At 36.4% G+C, this 17,600-nt stretch overlaps 1 protein-coding gene across 1 annotated transcript in view; it reads right to left on the bottom strand.

The window, feature by feature from the left end:
• Smp_169560 (subfamily M23B non-peptidase homologue (M23 family)) overlaps nucleotides 1-14,608 on the bottom strand; it is a gene marked incomplete at its 5' end in the record, with an annotated part of 56,711 nt that extends 42,103 nt beyond the window's left edge. Inside the window, 7 exons of the mRNA XM_018799947.1 lie at nucleotides 1,126-1,380; nucleotides 2,748-3,017; nucleotides 7,317-7,512; nucleotides 8,989-9,269; nucleotides 11,933-12,035; nucleotides 14,146-14,288; nucleotides 14,599-14,608. Coding sequence (XP_018653809.1) covers nucleotides 1,126-1,380; nucleotides 2,748-3,017; nucleotides 7,317-7,512; nucleotides 8,989-9,269; nucleotides 11,933-12,035; nucleotides 14,146-14,288; nucleotides 14,599-14,608 — 1,258 coding nt within the window. The remainder of the gene's footprint in view (nucleotides 1-1,125; nucleotides 1,381-2,747; nucleotides 3,018-7,316; nucleotides 7,513-8,988; nucleotides 9,270-11,932; nucleotides 12,036-14,145; nucleotides 14,289-14,598) is intronic.
• Between the last annotated feature and the right edge of the window lie 2,992 nt (nucleotides 14,609-17,600).

Below are 17,600 nucleotides of genomic sequence, written 5' to 3'. Positions count from 1 at the left end.
CACTTGACTAGCATAAGTTTTCGATTGTTATTATTGTGTAGAGAGTTGTGGAGAATGTTGAATATCATAGTTTATATGATTGTAGTTAGACAACATTTAGAAACTAGGAAGCAGTGAACAGCTATCTCGTTCCGGTAGGAGACTCCTTAACAATTGAAATCTACGATCCTGCCACAGAGGATCGAACTTGAGATATGCAGAGTTTTTAGAGAGTGCTTAATATTTAGACTACTAATTTGGTGTTCAGTGGGTTATATTTCTAGTTTCAATAAGTTCGTGACAATGTTCAACCACTTTTCGATGTAATTGGTGGTGGCGTCCCAAACCCCACATGGTTGAACTTCAGTTGTCAATGCTTCACAATAGAACATCAAGAACGAATTCCCTCGATCGATATTAATTTAAGGTAGTGAAAACTTTAAAATATATTTAAAAATTTCCAATATATCTTACGTATACGGCGCAAAACGTTTGTATGTATTATTCTACACGGCTTCAATAAGAAAAAATTGTAATAATTCGATTACGTCTGTTATACAACAACGCCCGACTATGATCAGACTATAATACGAATGTAATATTGAGGTTAAAGACATAATTATATGCAAACAGGATTTGTTAATTATGAACCTTGGTCAACCAGAGTAAGAAATTACGTCAAATCACTGCAGGAATCTTTAAGCAATTACTACTTCATATTCTTTTCCCCTTTCAAGATGCATATTTCTTCTAGATTATTATGTGATAGTACTCAGCTGTTTATTTTCGATGGAACATTTACGCATTCTAACGAAGCGTAATAATTAAAGTCTATGAACGTTTGCAACAGATTTTACGTTGATATCTATTTATCTATGGATATGAAACGTAAGTAAGTGAAATATCAAGTACATATATTCATATATTTCTTTTGAATGTGACTGTTATCCTTATGTAATGCAAACAATCACGAGTTTCCCAATTTCTTAGTTAAATCACAACCTTTCCACTAGCTACGTGTTGATTTTCAGTTTATTAACAAAAGTACTGCACCACGAAATGAAATAAGAACTACAAAACCTTCCTGTACGTAAATGACAATAAAATACATAGTATTAAAAAATTAAAAAGCAGTACAATATTTACCTGGAATTTGATCATGTGACGGTGCCGACACGTTCGTCAATAATAACTGACAAAAGTATAAATGACGACTGTTACAGTTAACATCATTCCAATCATGTGTACGGCTATGTGAGATGAAACAACGTTCAATATCACCATTTGAAAAATGTCTACTAGGTTCATCAAGAGCAAATGATAAGTAGTCCACAGGACTTTCATCAGACCAATACAAACTTGATTTATTCAAAGCCAATGATCTATCTTCAGTAAATTCATCTACAAAAAGAAAACACAAATTCGAAGAAGAATAAAAAGGAAAAGTCAATACTCTTTTTTCTGTTAAGTAGAATGAAGCTTAAAATAATTAATAAGACTGAAAGTGAAACATTAAGAACGTAGACTAGAACTTTGCTTCACCTATTTCAATTTTCATAGACCAATGTTATCGACATGAACAGTGTACAAGGCCGTCATAAATGAAACGATTTTTGATTACGAGGTTGTGTTTGGACGTAGTCGACAGAGTTTCGACCACCTTTAACCACCAATTTACATTTGAACACAGAGTATATAATGTCCACTTACTAAGGCTAGATAGCTACCTTGCAATTTGATCGATAGAATTCATTCAGGACTAAAAAAAATACAACAATGATCACTACGCTGAATACTGAAAAATCAACTGAATTAACTTAGCAGGTTAAGTGAATTGATATATATCATTTCATTAAAAAAGACATATACTCTGTGTTGGGGATGTCAAATCCCCAGAACTTAGTTGATAAATGGCTTAATTTTGTAATTTTATTTTGAAAATTTGAATTTAGTTGTTTTCGCGCCAAAAGCGCTCTTTTTATGTTCACGTCATATTTCCCGCTTGTAAACTATCTTAAACACTATTGGTCCATTGTTTCTTTGAGTGTGCTATTTTATAATGATGCCCAAGGACAATTTGTTGCTGTATATATACGTTTGACTTTTTCTTTTTATGACTGCTGTGCTTCTGGCTGCTACGGAATATATTTTCCCCACTTCCAACTTGGACTTCTTACTTTAGTTAGCTGGGTCTCGGTCGCGTCAGAATAGCTAGCTTATCGGTCTCTGGTCGCAAGTCTTTGTTCCGTTCGCTACTAGTGAATTCGAAACGCTTCAGACATAACACTCTGACAGTTATTTGCAAAGAGAAACAAGTCTTTCTCTGCATCTCGGGTTGAGTCCAGAGAGAAGTCAGAAGTTAGTTTCTGTTATACTCAAGACTTGAAACTCATAGAGTAAAATCTCGATCACACAACATAACTACACTATGAATGGGAGAGAAGTAAAAGATCTGTAATAGACAGTAACTTAAGACAGGTATAATATACAACAACAATTTATGCATCACGGAAAAGCTTACAAGCAAGAGTATAAAAATACAATAATTTAGGAATTTTATTGACGATGCCACAAAGATATAGACAACTTTAAATAGGTCTGTTTCAAATTTTCAATTTTTCTAATAATCGTCGGGTTATAACACATCTACCTTCAGGTGTAGCTTTCTTCACTTAAACCTGATTCATTATCAAAATTTCACATTACCAAAAAAAACATCACAGTGAAAATAAGACAAAATTACTTAAATAAAATGAGCAATAACTTACGATGAATTTGTAAACCTAGCCAAACATTCACTTCAGTGTATAGTTTACTGATAAATGTTAATTCACTTGGACTGTGAACAGATGGTAAATGAGCTTTTCCAGGAGTAATATCTCCATCAACAAAATTAACACAATCCGATTCCGCTTCAGACCATGGAAGAGGTGTACTATGAATTGGCGAGAAACATTTATGTCCATACTGAATCCAATGTGGAGGACAAGATGATATGGAATTATTACTGTCTTGCGGTAATGGGTGTTTATAATTTGCTATATACGAAAGAAATTTTTTGAAAAGCAATCACTTTTAAGGAAAGATTTGTTTTACTTAACAAAGAAAATGATAATAAGCAAAAATGTAGTGGATGTGAATATTGAGAAATATCTTGTATTTTAAATTTAACATAAACATAAACTTAGATCTTGTCAAGAAAAAAAAGCCTCTAAGAATATTTTTAAGTCACTTAGTCAACAGTGGAATAGTTGATCAATACAACTCGGTCAAGCATTATACAGATTAGATAGATTAACAATTATTAATATTCGATATAAACGATTAGCAAATATCATTACCATAGGGTTTTTAATGAGCTGTTGTTAGTGGAGTCGGGTGTGAGACAAACACCACCAAGAGGAATGGATGATTGTTACGTATTATCACTCATTGATCGAATTTAGAAATATAAAGCATTAGATACTGATTTGTTGGTCATAATAAATTACATTACTGAGTTATCAATAAATTTATGTTTTATAATACACATACACATCATCATTGATACATAGACAGTATATACATTGTTGTACAAAACGCATTGAATGTTTTTTTTTCAAAAAAAAACAACAAGCTTAAGATGAATACATATTTTACTCAGTGTAGACACGAGCGTGAAATATGATAAACTGTGTTTAAATAAATGCTAATCAGTCAACCAATTTTTAAACTTGTATTATATGCATGTAGTATACACTGAAGTTAATGATTAGGGATTATTTTGTTTAAAGATGTTCATACATCCATTTTATTGATAAATAATTAGAATTTTTAATTTAGATGGTTTACATTTATAAGATGATATTCGTCATGGATTGAGTGAATGTACCAATGAGAATTGGAAAGCTATTTCATACTAGTATGAGACTCTATTGGGGATTAACTGGATCCTAAAACTTCCAGATCCCATGGAGGGTACATGACTTAACTATCAGTAGTCCAATGTATTCCACAAACTATATATGCTAGTAGTAAATCAGTAGTTATGTACAACTCTATGCGCCACACCATCTATGTGTGCATTGACTACGGTAAGTTATAGTATCTGATTACGTGAAATGTACTTAACTTGCTTATTCGCCAACTATTAGATTAATCTACGAGATATAAGACAGATTAAATGTAAAAACAATTTTAATTAGTATCACTTTAATTCAATTACTTTAAATTTTAAAAATTCCCAAATTATGAAATAGAACAGCATATATAATTGAACAATATTGTTTTCAGTTGGATCCTCATTAGACTTCATTCTAATATACAGCAATATTTACACACATATATGAAATTATTAAACCAATCAAGGCAGTTTATGATTCAGTGATAACAGTGGAATAGATTACCTAAAGGCTTGCAGACATGTTTCATAAGAGGAATCAGAACAATGATTTGAAAAAATATAGATGCTGAAATAACATTCGCAAAAACTAGGATTATGTAACAAATGTTCACATAATTAAACAATGAAGCGTATATTTGCAAAAACAATATGTGGGAAAGAATGAAGGAAAATAAACGAACAAAGAGTATATAAAATAATAATAAATTAAGTCATTTATTAAGGTCAAGAGAGAGATAAGTGTTTCAAATTTCTTATAAACACAGAGACTTGGTTTGTTAGCTTCTGCTATGTGTAAGAGACGAGATCGAACACCATAAGGGAAAGTAGTAGGAATAGGATAATTGACTTGAAATGACCAAATTCTGTCCAATACATGATGGCTATCGACCAATCGTGATAGAACAGAGCTGAGTTTTATTTTGACGGTACCCTTTTCTGACCACGAAGAGAGGTGTTCACTAACTCGTTGGCTCAGTTGACTGGTAGTGCGCCCAACATAGTTTTTTCCACAAGAGCAGCTGAATTCATAGAAACACATAAATGTGGAAGTACCAGGTAACTTATCCTTGAGTTGAAGAATCACCATAGGTCGGATCGAGTACGACAGACAGAGATTAGCTGCATTAAACGTTCCCTTAACTGCTCTAGTCAATCTATCCCCGCAACACGTCACCAGTTATATCTCCGTTGAATTGCCACTTTAGGAAGAGGGGTTTCTTATTAGTCGTTGATGGCGCTATTTTCTTGTTTGTTACATGCAAGTGTTTCTTCAGGAAACTTTGTGAAGAAACCCATTTCAATCAACACATTATGTATAAGCTCTAGTTCCTCATTTATTGAGTCGACTGAGGATATCTTCCTATCTCTGTTTGCAAGATATTTGACTGGGTCAAGAAATGTGTTTATTGACTTGCTTAAGAACATTTCCCTTAATATTAATTTGTTTATTTAAACACAAATATTGGTACAAAGGGGGCACCAGATATATAAGCACCACACAAAGCAATGAGAATGGGAAAAGAAAAGGGGAAAGACGCATATATATATATATATATATATATATGCCCCCAAAGCTCTGGTACGGCAGAGAGTGGGGAGAGTCCGCTCTCCCTCACGAAAACTCTCACATGGTCACGCGTATATAGCCTCTGTCAGGGAAGTCCTACTCACTGCCTTCTCGTGGCGGGGGTGTTGTTCACGAAAGTGAGAGGACGAAAAGCGAATGTCCGGCGCTTTAACCGGGTTGATAGACACGGAAAGTCCACCTAGGGGAGTTGGAAAACCCTGATTCCAAACCAATGGTGCACATGGGCTCCTGTGTCCTGCAGGAACGAATGGCGAACAAACCAACTGCTTGTCACCGGCTACCATGGGACTGCATCTCCTCACGATACTCCACTGCCTTGTGGATTAGACCTTTAGGTCAAAGGCTCCGGGTGTGGCCCTCTAAGAAAGCCACCTGCTTCAGTTTGGGCACCTGAGCAGTATCACAGCCCTCACACGAATCTTATTTGATTTGTGGGGCGCATATGTATCTGGTACCCGTTTATACCAATATGAATGTGTATAAATAATAAGTAATAATAATGATAATAATATATATTTAAAAAATAAAAAGTGAGTAATGATGGGGGAAACTGAAATGTACAACCAGAAGAACTCTCTCAGTTAACGAAGTTATGATCACTCTTTATGAAAAAAGTAAAAAAAGGTTACAGCACGATCGCCACTGGCTTTTATTCTGAGCCATATCTGATAACATCTCTAGCCACTGTGTTGCACCATCTCTTGGACTCCAGCCATTGAGTCGTGAAGGACCAACAGAAGCCACCCCTTTACAGCTTTCTTTCATACCACGACACCATGTCATACACTGACCGCCTCTCCGCTTTTTCCAACCAGTCCCAGAGTCGGCAAATAATGCACGGCGTGGAATTCTCTGGGACGACATTCGTAGAACATGTCCAAGCCACTGAAATCGGTGTTTCAAGATGGTGACACCAATTGCTTTATCGTCTCTGCGCCCGAACACACGATGCCGAACCTCCGCATTACTAACATGGTGTTGCCACTAAATGTCAGCAATCCTTCGGAGACAACAATGATCGAACACAGAGTCGTCTAACATCCCCAACTCGGAGAGGCCAGGTTTCACAAGCATAGAGCAAAACTGCTCTCACCGACGCGTTGTAGATCCGACCTTTTACAGCCAGACTAACATCACGAAGGCGCCAAAGATGGCCTAGATTGGCATAAGCCGCTCTGGCTTTCACTATACGTACATCGATCTCATCACTCACGCCACCACCAGCACTTAGGCAGCTACCTAGATACACGAACTTCTCAACTACTTCGATCTCCTCACCATCCAGGGTGAGTACAGGATTAGAATCATGCCAGCCTTGTAGGAGTACTTTGCACTTCGAAGGTGCAAACACACACAAATCGAAAACGTTTTCAACGCTACTGTTGATGACCAGTTTTTGTAAGGGATCTGGGATTCGAACTAACCACTTTGCGGTTTTGTGATATGGCGAATTATACATATTTAAAACTGGATGAAGAGGAAGTATATCGTTGTGGACTTTGGGTAAGCCATAGAGTTGCGGTGTTTGCCATCCAGTGGGTTTAAGTGAACCGTGAATGGTTGAAGTATTCCTTTATTTAACACTTGATATCTGGACCACTGAGCCAAGGTCCAGTAGTGTAAAGGTCTAACGTTAATCAGCTGACTATTGCCATTGAGTTTTTTATGGTTATCTAGCTGCTTTGTGATCTTAACAAAATCCAACAATCTCCACAACCCTTATATTTGTACTATTATTATCAAAGGTTTTACAAAAGCTTGAATAATCATTAAACATTACCTACGCCATACTTTGTCTGTAAAAAGTAGTGACGTTTATCTAATTAAACAAGTCGACTAGAAGGGATACATTTATTAAGAACTTACGCAAATGATATCCACAAATCGATGGCAGTTTCAGTGAACAAGGCAGAACATCCATAATTGTATTGTCACGATTAATTGATACACAGAAACGATTATTCGAACTTGTAGATAGATTGACATTTTTATACGAGAAAATATAGAAATCATGTATCATTGAAGCGTAATATGAATCGTTATTCTCTGTTTTGTAAAACCACTGAAACAATAAGAAATTCAATACAAAATAAACATGATAGTAAGAGTTATTTAGTAAAAGGAATTATAGGGAAAGACTTATCACAATCATGCATCTAATCAGTTTATAACACGTTGAAGATAAGTACTGTTAACAAGAAGTTATGTACTGTAATATGACTTAGAGAAATTCAACACACCTACCGACTACAGGTTTACATACTCAGCTTTGAGCCATACTATTCGTGTGAGACTACTAATGTTACCTAGCTAATAAAACAGGTAGGTAGAGTGGGAATCGGGCCTACTGGTTAAAACACAAATCGAACCTGGGACTTAAGTAGCTGACACTCGAAAGCTTAAACTACTGCTCCATGTGATGTTGATAACAATATAGGGGTCTCAGCTATTTCATGCACTCGTATTTGAGTCACATTTTCTATCACTGAGGACGAGTGATAATACTAAAATGTTCAAAGTGAAGTTACCAAAGTAGTGCTCGAAACTGCAATCCTATAGCTGTAAAGTAAGCAAGTCTCAATAATTAAGCTACTAATCTACAATTTATTATGGTATCCATGTTCGTTATTGGTTACTTTCGTACGTTTCATTGCCTTTATTCGTTTTGCTATTCAAATTGACCGTCTTGTTCAGTTGACTTGTGACGATGTGGCTGAGTGATCTTTATTGTACGGATTAGTAGATCGTATCAACCTCGATTTGTTTACTGATAAACGAGTAATTTGAGAGCTATATTTCTACGAATTCTCTAGCATAGCTAGAGCTTTCTAGATCTAGAAGTGTACAAATGAAACATCTATATAATAAACTGTACCAACTGTGATGAAAACTACACTGGACTGGTGAAAGCCTCTTTCACGAACACATATACTAATACAAAATAGCGGTAAAACGACATAGTACGGTATCCATAACATTAATGCACGTAGACAACCACGGACATGAATTTTAATACAGAAATTCTGGATTGAGGGAATGCAAATAACGCCAGAAACATCCTAGAAGCACGGGATTCAGGTCAGTCGACCACAAAGTCAGGGGTCAACTGAACAAAATAGCCAACTTGAACGTAAGGACAAATAAAGACAACAAATCCTACAACCAAAACCAGTCGCAAATAGATACCAAGACGCTTGTAATATTACTAAGGGGGTTACCTCACCATGAAGGAAGCGCTGATTATGTCCAAAACGACAAGGAACAGTCTGCAAATAAACTAGCTTGGAGAACTCAATAACATCGTATATATTGTAGGCTTGAATGGTGATCCCGTGTACTTTGGTTTGGGTAACCTACTTGTATAATTAAATTCCAAATAAAGTATAACACGATCCTGTACTTTTTGGCAGTAAAATAAAGAAATGCAATACGGTAACCAGAAGAATGAGTACAAAAATCTAAATTCTTATGTTACAAAATACGTGTATTAAATAAAGAAAATTCCCATATAATAACAATTATTCAGAATTTTCTTCACCTTCGATTTTAAATTTAAGTCATACATAAGTGAAACACCTGTCCAAGCTCGATCAACAGTTAAATTAGGTGCAGTCTGTAACAATAAACGCATGAAAGCAGTTTCATCATTAGAATAAGGTGATAATTTGATACCGCATAGTGAAACGATTTCAGTTTCATTACCAGTATAGAGACGATAACAACGTTTATTGTATTCATAATAATTAGATTTGCATGCGCCTTGAGTAAGGATAAGCGATGAAGTCGACACAGTAGTGCTGCTAATAGATGAAATTTTAGCTAGATAAATAGCAAAAGATAAAAAGGAAATGTAAGTTATTTACGGAAGAATCAAGAAAAAAATTACTAGAGAAGAATAGATTCATTCTTTGGTTGTTATTAGTTTTTTTATTTATACACAAACACTCGAATAATAAAACATATGTATTGAATGTTGTGATACACGACTAATTAGTTACAATAGTGGTTTTAAAAAACAGGTAAAACGATCTAAACCAGGTAACATGAATTTATTTTCTTTTGTTAGATGATTTTCATTGAATGTTTAAAACTTATGCTTCAATATCAAAATTACGAAATGGACTGAAAACGCACATGGAAACACGAACATTATTCTACTCAACTGGTGAATTTTGCTCTTTTTCCAAGTTAATGAACTGATCGATTATTATTGTTAAATTGAACTATTAATTATGTAGTAAAGCAAAACTGGGATATTTTTTGTCAAGTGAATGTTAGTGTATTCAGCATTATTACGGTGTACATACTAATGATACTACTGGACTGGATGAATATTAAAGTTTAACCAATTTCCTTCATTTATTTATGGAGTACACATGAAATCTGTATCAAAAATAAAAAACTCCACATAAACATTTGTGTGGGCTGGGATGCTGTCTGGGAATCAAAATCGAAGTAGACAGTTTCCTTAGGTGGTCAGTCTCCAAGCCTTCAACCTATAGGTTTATCTCACAAAGTAAGAGGAGAAAAATAAAAAGATACCACCTCATAATAGTCATTGACCAGAAAATAGGTTTATAGGCTACTTTACATTTTACACTTCAACAATAATTCAGACCTTATTAATTAACAACAATCTTCCAAATGCCCTGATACGGTCGAGGTTGTGGACAGTCATCTCATCCTCTAGAAATGCTCTCACATGGCCACACATATACAGCCACTGCCACAGAAGTTCTACTCACCGCCTTGTTAACGAAATTTTGAGGAAGAAAAGCGGATATGGAAGATCCATCTAGGGGAGTTGAAAAACTCTGATTCCAAACCAATGGTGCACATGGGCTCCAGGATCCTGAGGGAACAAATAGCATATGAACTAATTTTTGGTCACCGGATACCATGGGACTCCAATGTAAACAACACCCTCGTCTCGAGAAGACAGTGAGTAGGAATTATGTGGCAGTGGCTGTATACGTGTGGCCTTCACAAGGTTTATGTGCTTCTGAGATACACTATTCAAGGACAGACACTGCCACAGAACCTCTCGGTCTACACAGTCAAATGCTGCTTTTAAGTCAAGAAAAACTATCATTGTCAGACGCTGATAAGCATGTCTGCGTCCTAAAATCTGACGAATGGTGAATATGTTGTCGATGCAGGTACAAGCAAGTCTGAATCCAGTCTGTTTTTCTAGTGTTTGCAGTTCACAAGCCTTTGTTAAACGCTCGATAATTATTGAGGCAGGTATTTTAAATGCTATGTTAGTCAGACTTATCCCTTTATGGTTATCACAGGATGACTTTGGTTGTTTTTATATGTTGGGATAATCAGTGATCGCGATCAGTCAGTCGATGAGACTGAAACCAACTCCCAGATTTTAGCTAAAATATTAGTCAACCTAATCGCTAAAACTGGACCACCATCCTTAAATACCTCTGAAGCCAATCGATCAGGACCAGATGCTCTTCCCTGTTTCAGCTAGGCTATAGCTTTCTGAACTTCAATTAGAGTCGGGGAGCCTACTTCAGTGTCCCATTCAGGTTGTTTGGAAATCGTGAGTAGCTGTAGATGCTCCTTAAAGTTTTCCATCGATTGAGTTTGTTCGTATGTAATTTAGTTAAGCCCTTTTGTCAACTTATTTAACGGACAGAGTCATTAGTACAATAACAATCTATCTGTACTATTGTACCTTTATTATTGTTGTACTTGTATGAATATGTATGCTTGGGTATTGCTTACTGCCTACGCATATGTTCATTCTGCTAGCCTTACTACTATTAGTCGCTTAATTGAATTCGATGATTCATTCATTGCCATATGTATATATATGTACATTTTAATCCTGTTCACTGACTCGTTGACTCTCACACTTGTTCATTGGCTTGATCACTCGCTCTCTATTCAACTCGCACGCTCACTCGCTTGCTCTGGAGTATTAGATATTGTACATGGGCAATTCACACAATAAACTGGCTAACAATTAATGCTTGTGAACAGATAACGTTGAGGGAGTCTTCTTTTTAGAAATTTAAAGCAATTAGTTCATTTTATACAGTGTAGTAACACGAAGATTATCAGAACTATGCGATATACTAGTGTAATACTTTCGATTGATTTTAACTCGAATTTTGTGGTGTTATACTAAAGTCGAAAGACTAAGGATTATTGAAGTCTTAGTCATACGAATATTCGAAACCTCTTTATGCACAAAACAGTTTGATTTCACCCTGATATCAGTTTATTAACCAGCGTATTAAGTTTCAGATTGTTATTAACATTATTTTCATGATTATTATCTGTGTTTCCGCTTACCGTCCAGTTGTCCAGTTGACTTTTTAAATTTTTATATAATAATTTCCCTAACAGGTATATGTGTGGTCAGAATGTTCGAAATGCATTGTGCTAAAACATCAAATAGTTCTGATAATCTTTAACTTCTTATTACACCATCCAAACATAACGTTGAGAAAAGGGAAACTTACGTTCAGCTGCGACTTGACAGATATAATTTAAAGAAGAAGAGCAATCAACTTCTTCCCATTGTCCAAGATGCAATGGACGCTGATGCATCATTGTGCATAACCGCTTAGTTAATAAAGAAGAAATATAAAGAATGTTTTAACTTTAGTGTTAAAAGGCAAATTTTATACACGAGCATACTTAAGATAAACTTTATCCCATTACAAAATACATTCAGTCGGTGACGACTTATATGGTTTATAAGATTGAATTCAGATAAGTGTGCTAATCAAACACGACTAGCTATCATTTCGAGGCACTGTACCACCAACTAATCACCTCTTATTCCTTCATTAACGCACAAACCATTGTAAATAGTTCTGAAGATGAAAGGCAGTGTTCTGAGAGTACATAGAGCTTGAATTATTACCACCATCTCCGAACACATATTGCCAGAGCTCATTGTGTTGACATCGATAGCCTTCGGAAAAAACGACAATAAAGCACAAAGGATAACAATGGTACGAAATATGTGAAGATATATACGTTAAGGTTTCTTATTTTAGATACCAGTGAAATAGACAGTAGCTGAAAACGAAATATTATCGTGTAAAGTGAATATAAACAGCTTCCGTGATTCTTCAATCATAAAAAGTACTAATTTTTTTAAAAATTCTTTTGATCATTCATTTCCTCTTCCTTGCACACATCCAGACATTCATTAAACCTACTAAATTAAATTACCCTTAGACATTTTAATGACCATCAAAGTGGTATAACTTTATAAAACAATGAACATTCATTTATACCCGACCGCTGCTGCTAACTTAACGTGGTGGTCGGGCTTGCCTATCGTGATGAACCGATCGGATTATACTGGCTGGGACAATCGTTTCTCAAGGTCCTACCATGCCAGACAGGTCGGTTGAAGAGCGGTAAGACTAAAAGCAGCAAACCCAAGGTTCGAGGGCGAAGTCGTACGGCTTACTGTACAGAGATGTGGTGGCAGTAAGGCGTTTCCCTCAGACAACCAGTATGGCAGCGACGCTGCCTTTCCACAAGGGAGGGTGGGGTTATAAAATGTCGACCCTAGAAATGCACACTTCGCTTTATCTCACGCATTTCCGACTCCGGAGATAAGGTATCAAAACGTACGAAGCTAACACAAAAATTACCCACAAGAAGGTTGTGTGTGACTAGCATCAAGTAGTTGTCCCCTGGGCACTGCAGTCACGCTCTCAGGTCACTTAGACCAACTCTAACCCAGTTTCCTTTTCAAGTACATCTAGAAGAATCCTTCCACAATAAGGGACACCGGGAAGTCACCACCACCCTCATACTTCTAACAGCATTTAAGATTGACTAACATTCGTTGATATATGACTATCGTAATCGAAATGAAATATAATTTATATATTCAATCTACCAAAAAACGTTTGTAATAGATGATTCATGAATAAATAATTTACTTATTTAAATTAGCTATTAGCCTGGTGTTCTTTCTACAGTAATCAAGTGGAATTACGTTTACTATACACACGATGTTGTCTTTGAATAACAAAAGACTTCAACAAACAAATTTATCCTGAACAATTCCAATTATCATACAATAATCAATTTGTTCACGTTCGGTAAGAGAATAACCGTTCAAGAATAATGACAAAAGCACTAAATCACCAACATCAAATCTTATAAAATTTAAAAAACAATAATCATGTGGTCATCGACAACACGTATCGTTCCAAGTTGCCACAGTTCATATATCAGGATACCAAGAAAAAGCAAGCTGACAAAACTATAAGCTAAGGATGATGAAAATAAATGAACGAGGTCGAAGCACTAAATAAATGAAAAATTATTATATCCAGGACTTAGAGTAAGAAAAAGGACGCATGTTTGTGCCGCATGATTTCGAGTCATATCACAACTGCTCCAACCATGGATCGTGATGGTCACACACATGATCTAGTAAATTTTTTCTTGTTAACCCGTTCGTTAGGCACAAATTCACGTAACCGGCTTTAAGCCACGCTCCAACTGTATGTGAGAGCTAGTAATACTGTGTGGTTGGTTATTCAAACCGAAGTAGATGGGATGGGGTTCGAACCTGCGATCTAGCGATTGAAAATCGAATGTCCCAACCATTTTACTCCAGCTACATCAGGAAATGTGCAATTAATGAATTATAACCCACAGGTCATATATTGACTAATTAACACAACACACAATAGTTTACCTTTTCAGTATCAAGTATTTGCTTTGGATACCAATTTGTATAGTTGATAGCATCACCACGGATCCATTTACGTTCACTTTGATCAAGATACATACCGATCCATACCGGATGAGAAGAACGGGCAATTAATACAGAGAGAGCGTCTGTTTTTGTCGTGAAGGACAAAATAAGAGCAATGTACTGAATTATGAAATACGTGAATGTTTTTATATAACAAAATAAGGAGTCTTATTAATTGACAGATGAGGTGTTAGTGAATTGGAAACGCGGTTTTTATTACAGAATGAATTTCCTTGAAACATGATTAAGAATTCAATAATGATTCCTAAAATCTAACTACGAACACAGTTTATTATACCATTTTTATTCGTTAAAAGCTAAACATATAGCCTGCTGTAACTAAACGAAAACTGATATGTAAATAACTGAAGAAAATTTTAGGAACGAACCTACCTTGTTCCATAGGTGATGTAATAGTAGCGAGAGATGCTAAAGTATTTGAGGCTTTACACCGTTCATCCGCTTTGTCCCACGCTAATCTGCCGGATGGATCTTCTCTTAGCTATAAGTCAATATAACACGAGGGATCATTGATTTAAGATTTTTCTGATAATTTCGTTAGCTGAATGCTTATAACTAGTGATTTGCAAATTACGATGTGTAATTCACGAAAAAGTTGAAACAGGTTTTTTGGTTACGACACTCAACTTCTAGCCATTAAGGGTTGCCGTCTCGCACGCTACTTTACCTACAGTGGTTTGAGAAGTGTCATATACATTGCGTAGATAGAAGTCTGTTACTCACAACTGCAGTTTCTAAGTGGATTGCAGGAAAGCACCAATTTAGTTCACTCAACCAAGTTCAAATCAAATACTTAGAATCCAACTTCACTACTTAAAAAGACGGAGAAAAAAATAAAGATAACAGAAATACTACAGAACGTGCAATCCGATTATTAGTGTATCCACGGGTGTTGTAATCCCAAAATATCCGCATCCAGAAACGCTTGAACAGTTGCACGCAAAAAATTCAGCAATAAATCGTATGAAAGTGCTAGCACGAAGATAAGTATTCTGGTCGCATTCGCACACACAACTAAAGTAGCTATTCCGTTAGTATATTGAATATGCATTAGCAAGAAAAGCAACACGAAAAGCAAAGCTTCAATAAAAGCCATTACCACAGTCCCCGTGGCAGAGTACATACATAGACCTCGCTGGTAAACTTCATGGACAAACTTTCCTTTCAGTAGTTGATGCATACAGCAAGTGGCAAGAAATCTTTCTCGTGGAAAATCAAACTGCAATCTGTACAGTCAGAAAACTATGTCGGCTATTTAGTCTTTTCGGGGTTCCAGAACTGGTAGTTAGAGATATTAAAACGCAGTTTACGTCCGCTAGCTTCTCAGGATTTTGTCGGTAGGACGGAATTAGTCATGTCCGAACACCTCCATCCCATCCCCAATCCAATCGCCAAGTAGAACGTTTGTCAGTACATTTAAAAATGCTCTGAAAAAATCAAACGGGAAGGGGACCACAGGAGAGATTTTAGAGGGGTTCCTGATTGTCGTTCTACACCAAATACTCAGACAATTAACAGGGTCTCTCTAGCAGGAGCTTTACTAGGCAGAAAAATACGAACACATTTCGACGCCATTCGTCCGACGCCAGCTGTTGAGTCTCGACGAAACAGATTGGTAGAGAAGCAATTCAGTCGATATCATGGAGCACAAAAATGATTGTTTACTGTGGGTCAAAAAGTACTTGCTATGGGTTATCGTGGCAAACATTCGACGTGGGTAGCTGGTCAAATCGTACAAAAGAAAGGAAATGTGGTTTACGGGGTGTCAGTTGGCTCAGAAGTTTGGGTGCCATGCTAGCCGAATAAAAGCAACTTCGATCGTCAGCAATGACACTCGACATAGAATACCTTTTGATGTTTTGCTGGACAGCTTTGAGATTAAAACCCATCAAATAAACAGGCCAGTCTCTGTGGAAGCAAAGGGTGATACCACTTCTTTATTGTCTGCGTGGACAAATTCGAAGCACAAACCAGTAACACAATTTCACATGGATCCTAACACCAGATCCTACGAATCTGCTCGAAGGGGAGATATTAGAGGGATAAATATTAAAGCATGTCCTGTGTGAGATTGTGTTGGGACGCGCTGATTGGCTACTTTCTTAACCAGAGCTAGCGGATAATTAGAGAAGACTCTAACGCTTTTTTATTGTGATTTCTGTTTCCAGTATTAATTGCCATTTCATTTGTGTGTAGGCTGGGATACTGGCCGGGTGCTCAGACAGAAGCAGGTGGTTTTCTTAGGAGGTCACATCCGGAGCCTTTGGCCTAGAGGTCTAATCCACAAGGCAGGTACACAAGGAGGTACAGTCTTATAGTAGCCGGTGACCAACAATTGGTTCATACGCCATTTGTTCCCTCATGATCCTAGAGCCCATGTGCACCATTGGTTTAGAATCACAGTTTTCCAACTCCTCTAGATGGATCGTCCATATCCACTAACCCGCTTAAAGTTCAAGATATCCGTTTTTCGTTCTCTCAATTTCGTAAACAACAGGCGGTGAGTAGAACTTGTGGCAGTGACTGTATATGCGTGGCCGTGTGAGAGCATTTCGAGAGGACGAGATGACTCTCCCCATGCTCGACCTTACCAGGGCATTTGAGGGGCAGTCCTATTTCCATTCAACCTTGTTCATTAGGAATACAATTACGTTCCTGTTCAACCGTGTTCTGATTTGGGGACTTGTCGAGTGAAGTAGTGTCTAAGAATACTCAGCAATAAGAGTAGCTGCGTCATAATAGGAGAACTCATAACAATGGATCACTCAGCAACAGTATAAAAAATGATGAAATTCACAACAAAAAATTAATTAGTGACTAAATTGTTGGATGGTCTTTAGGAGAGAGATTTCTTATAAGAAACTCAAGTACTTTATTCTGAGAAATGTTACTGAGGATGAATTCAAAAACTCAGATTATTTTTAATGCACTTTAGATAGATACATATTCTATGTACTTCTTTCGGATCGACAAACATGAAAATGAAACTCAAGGATTCTTCAGGACATACTCAAAATCACTAATATTAACACTGATACAGCTATAAATGTTTTGCACAAATTAAAATATTATTGATACTAGTCAATAAAACTGAAATTGAAATGCTTAACTCACCAAGTAGCAGTTGTTATCGAACAGTTTGTAACCATGAGGGCAGATAAGAGTGCTCTGATTAGAAAATGGATGTCGATAAGATATTTGAGGAATGTCACCACACACAAAACTTAGTTTTGAATCACATGGAATAAATTCCCATGTGGAAAGGCCTCCCGATGCTAAAATTGAATAGGTATTTTTAGTATTAACACTATACTCGAATTACGAAATAATTAACAACTTTAAGATTTCGGCAAATCAGGATAAAAATTCAGGGC

The sequence above is a fragment of the Schistosoma mansoni genome, chromosome W, assembly GCF_000237925.1.
Source record: "Schistosoma mansoni strain Puerto Rico chromosome W, complete genome".
Taxonomy (NCBI): domain Eukaryota; kingdom Metazoa; phylum Platyhelminthes; class Trematoda; order Strigeidida; family Schistosomatidae; genus Schistosoma; species Schistosoma mansoni.
The sequence above is the reverse complement of the archived record's forward strand: the minus strand, read 5'-3'. Positions and strand labels throughout refer to the sequence as shown.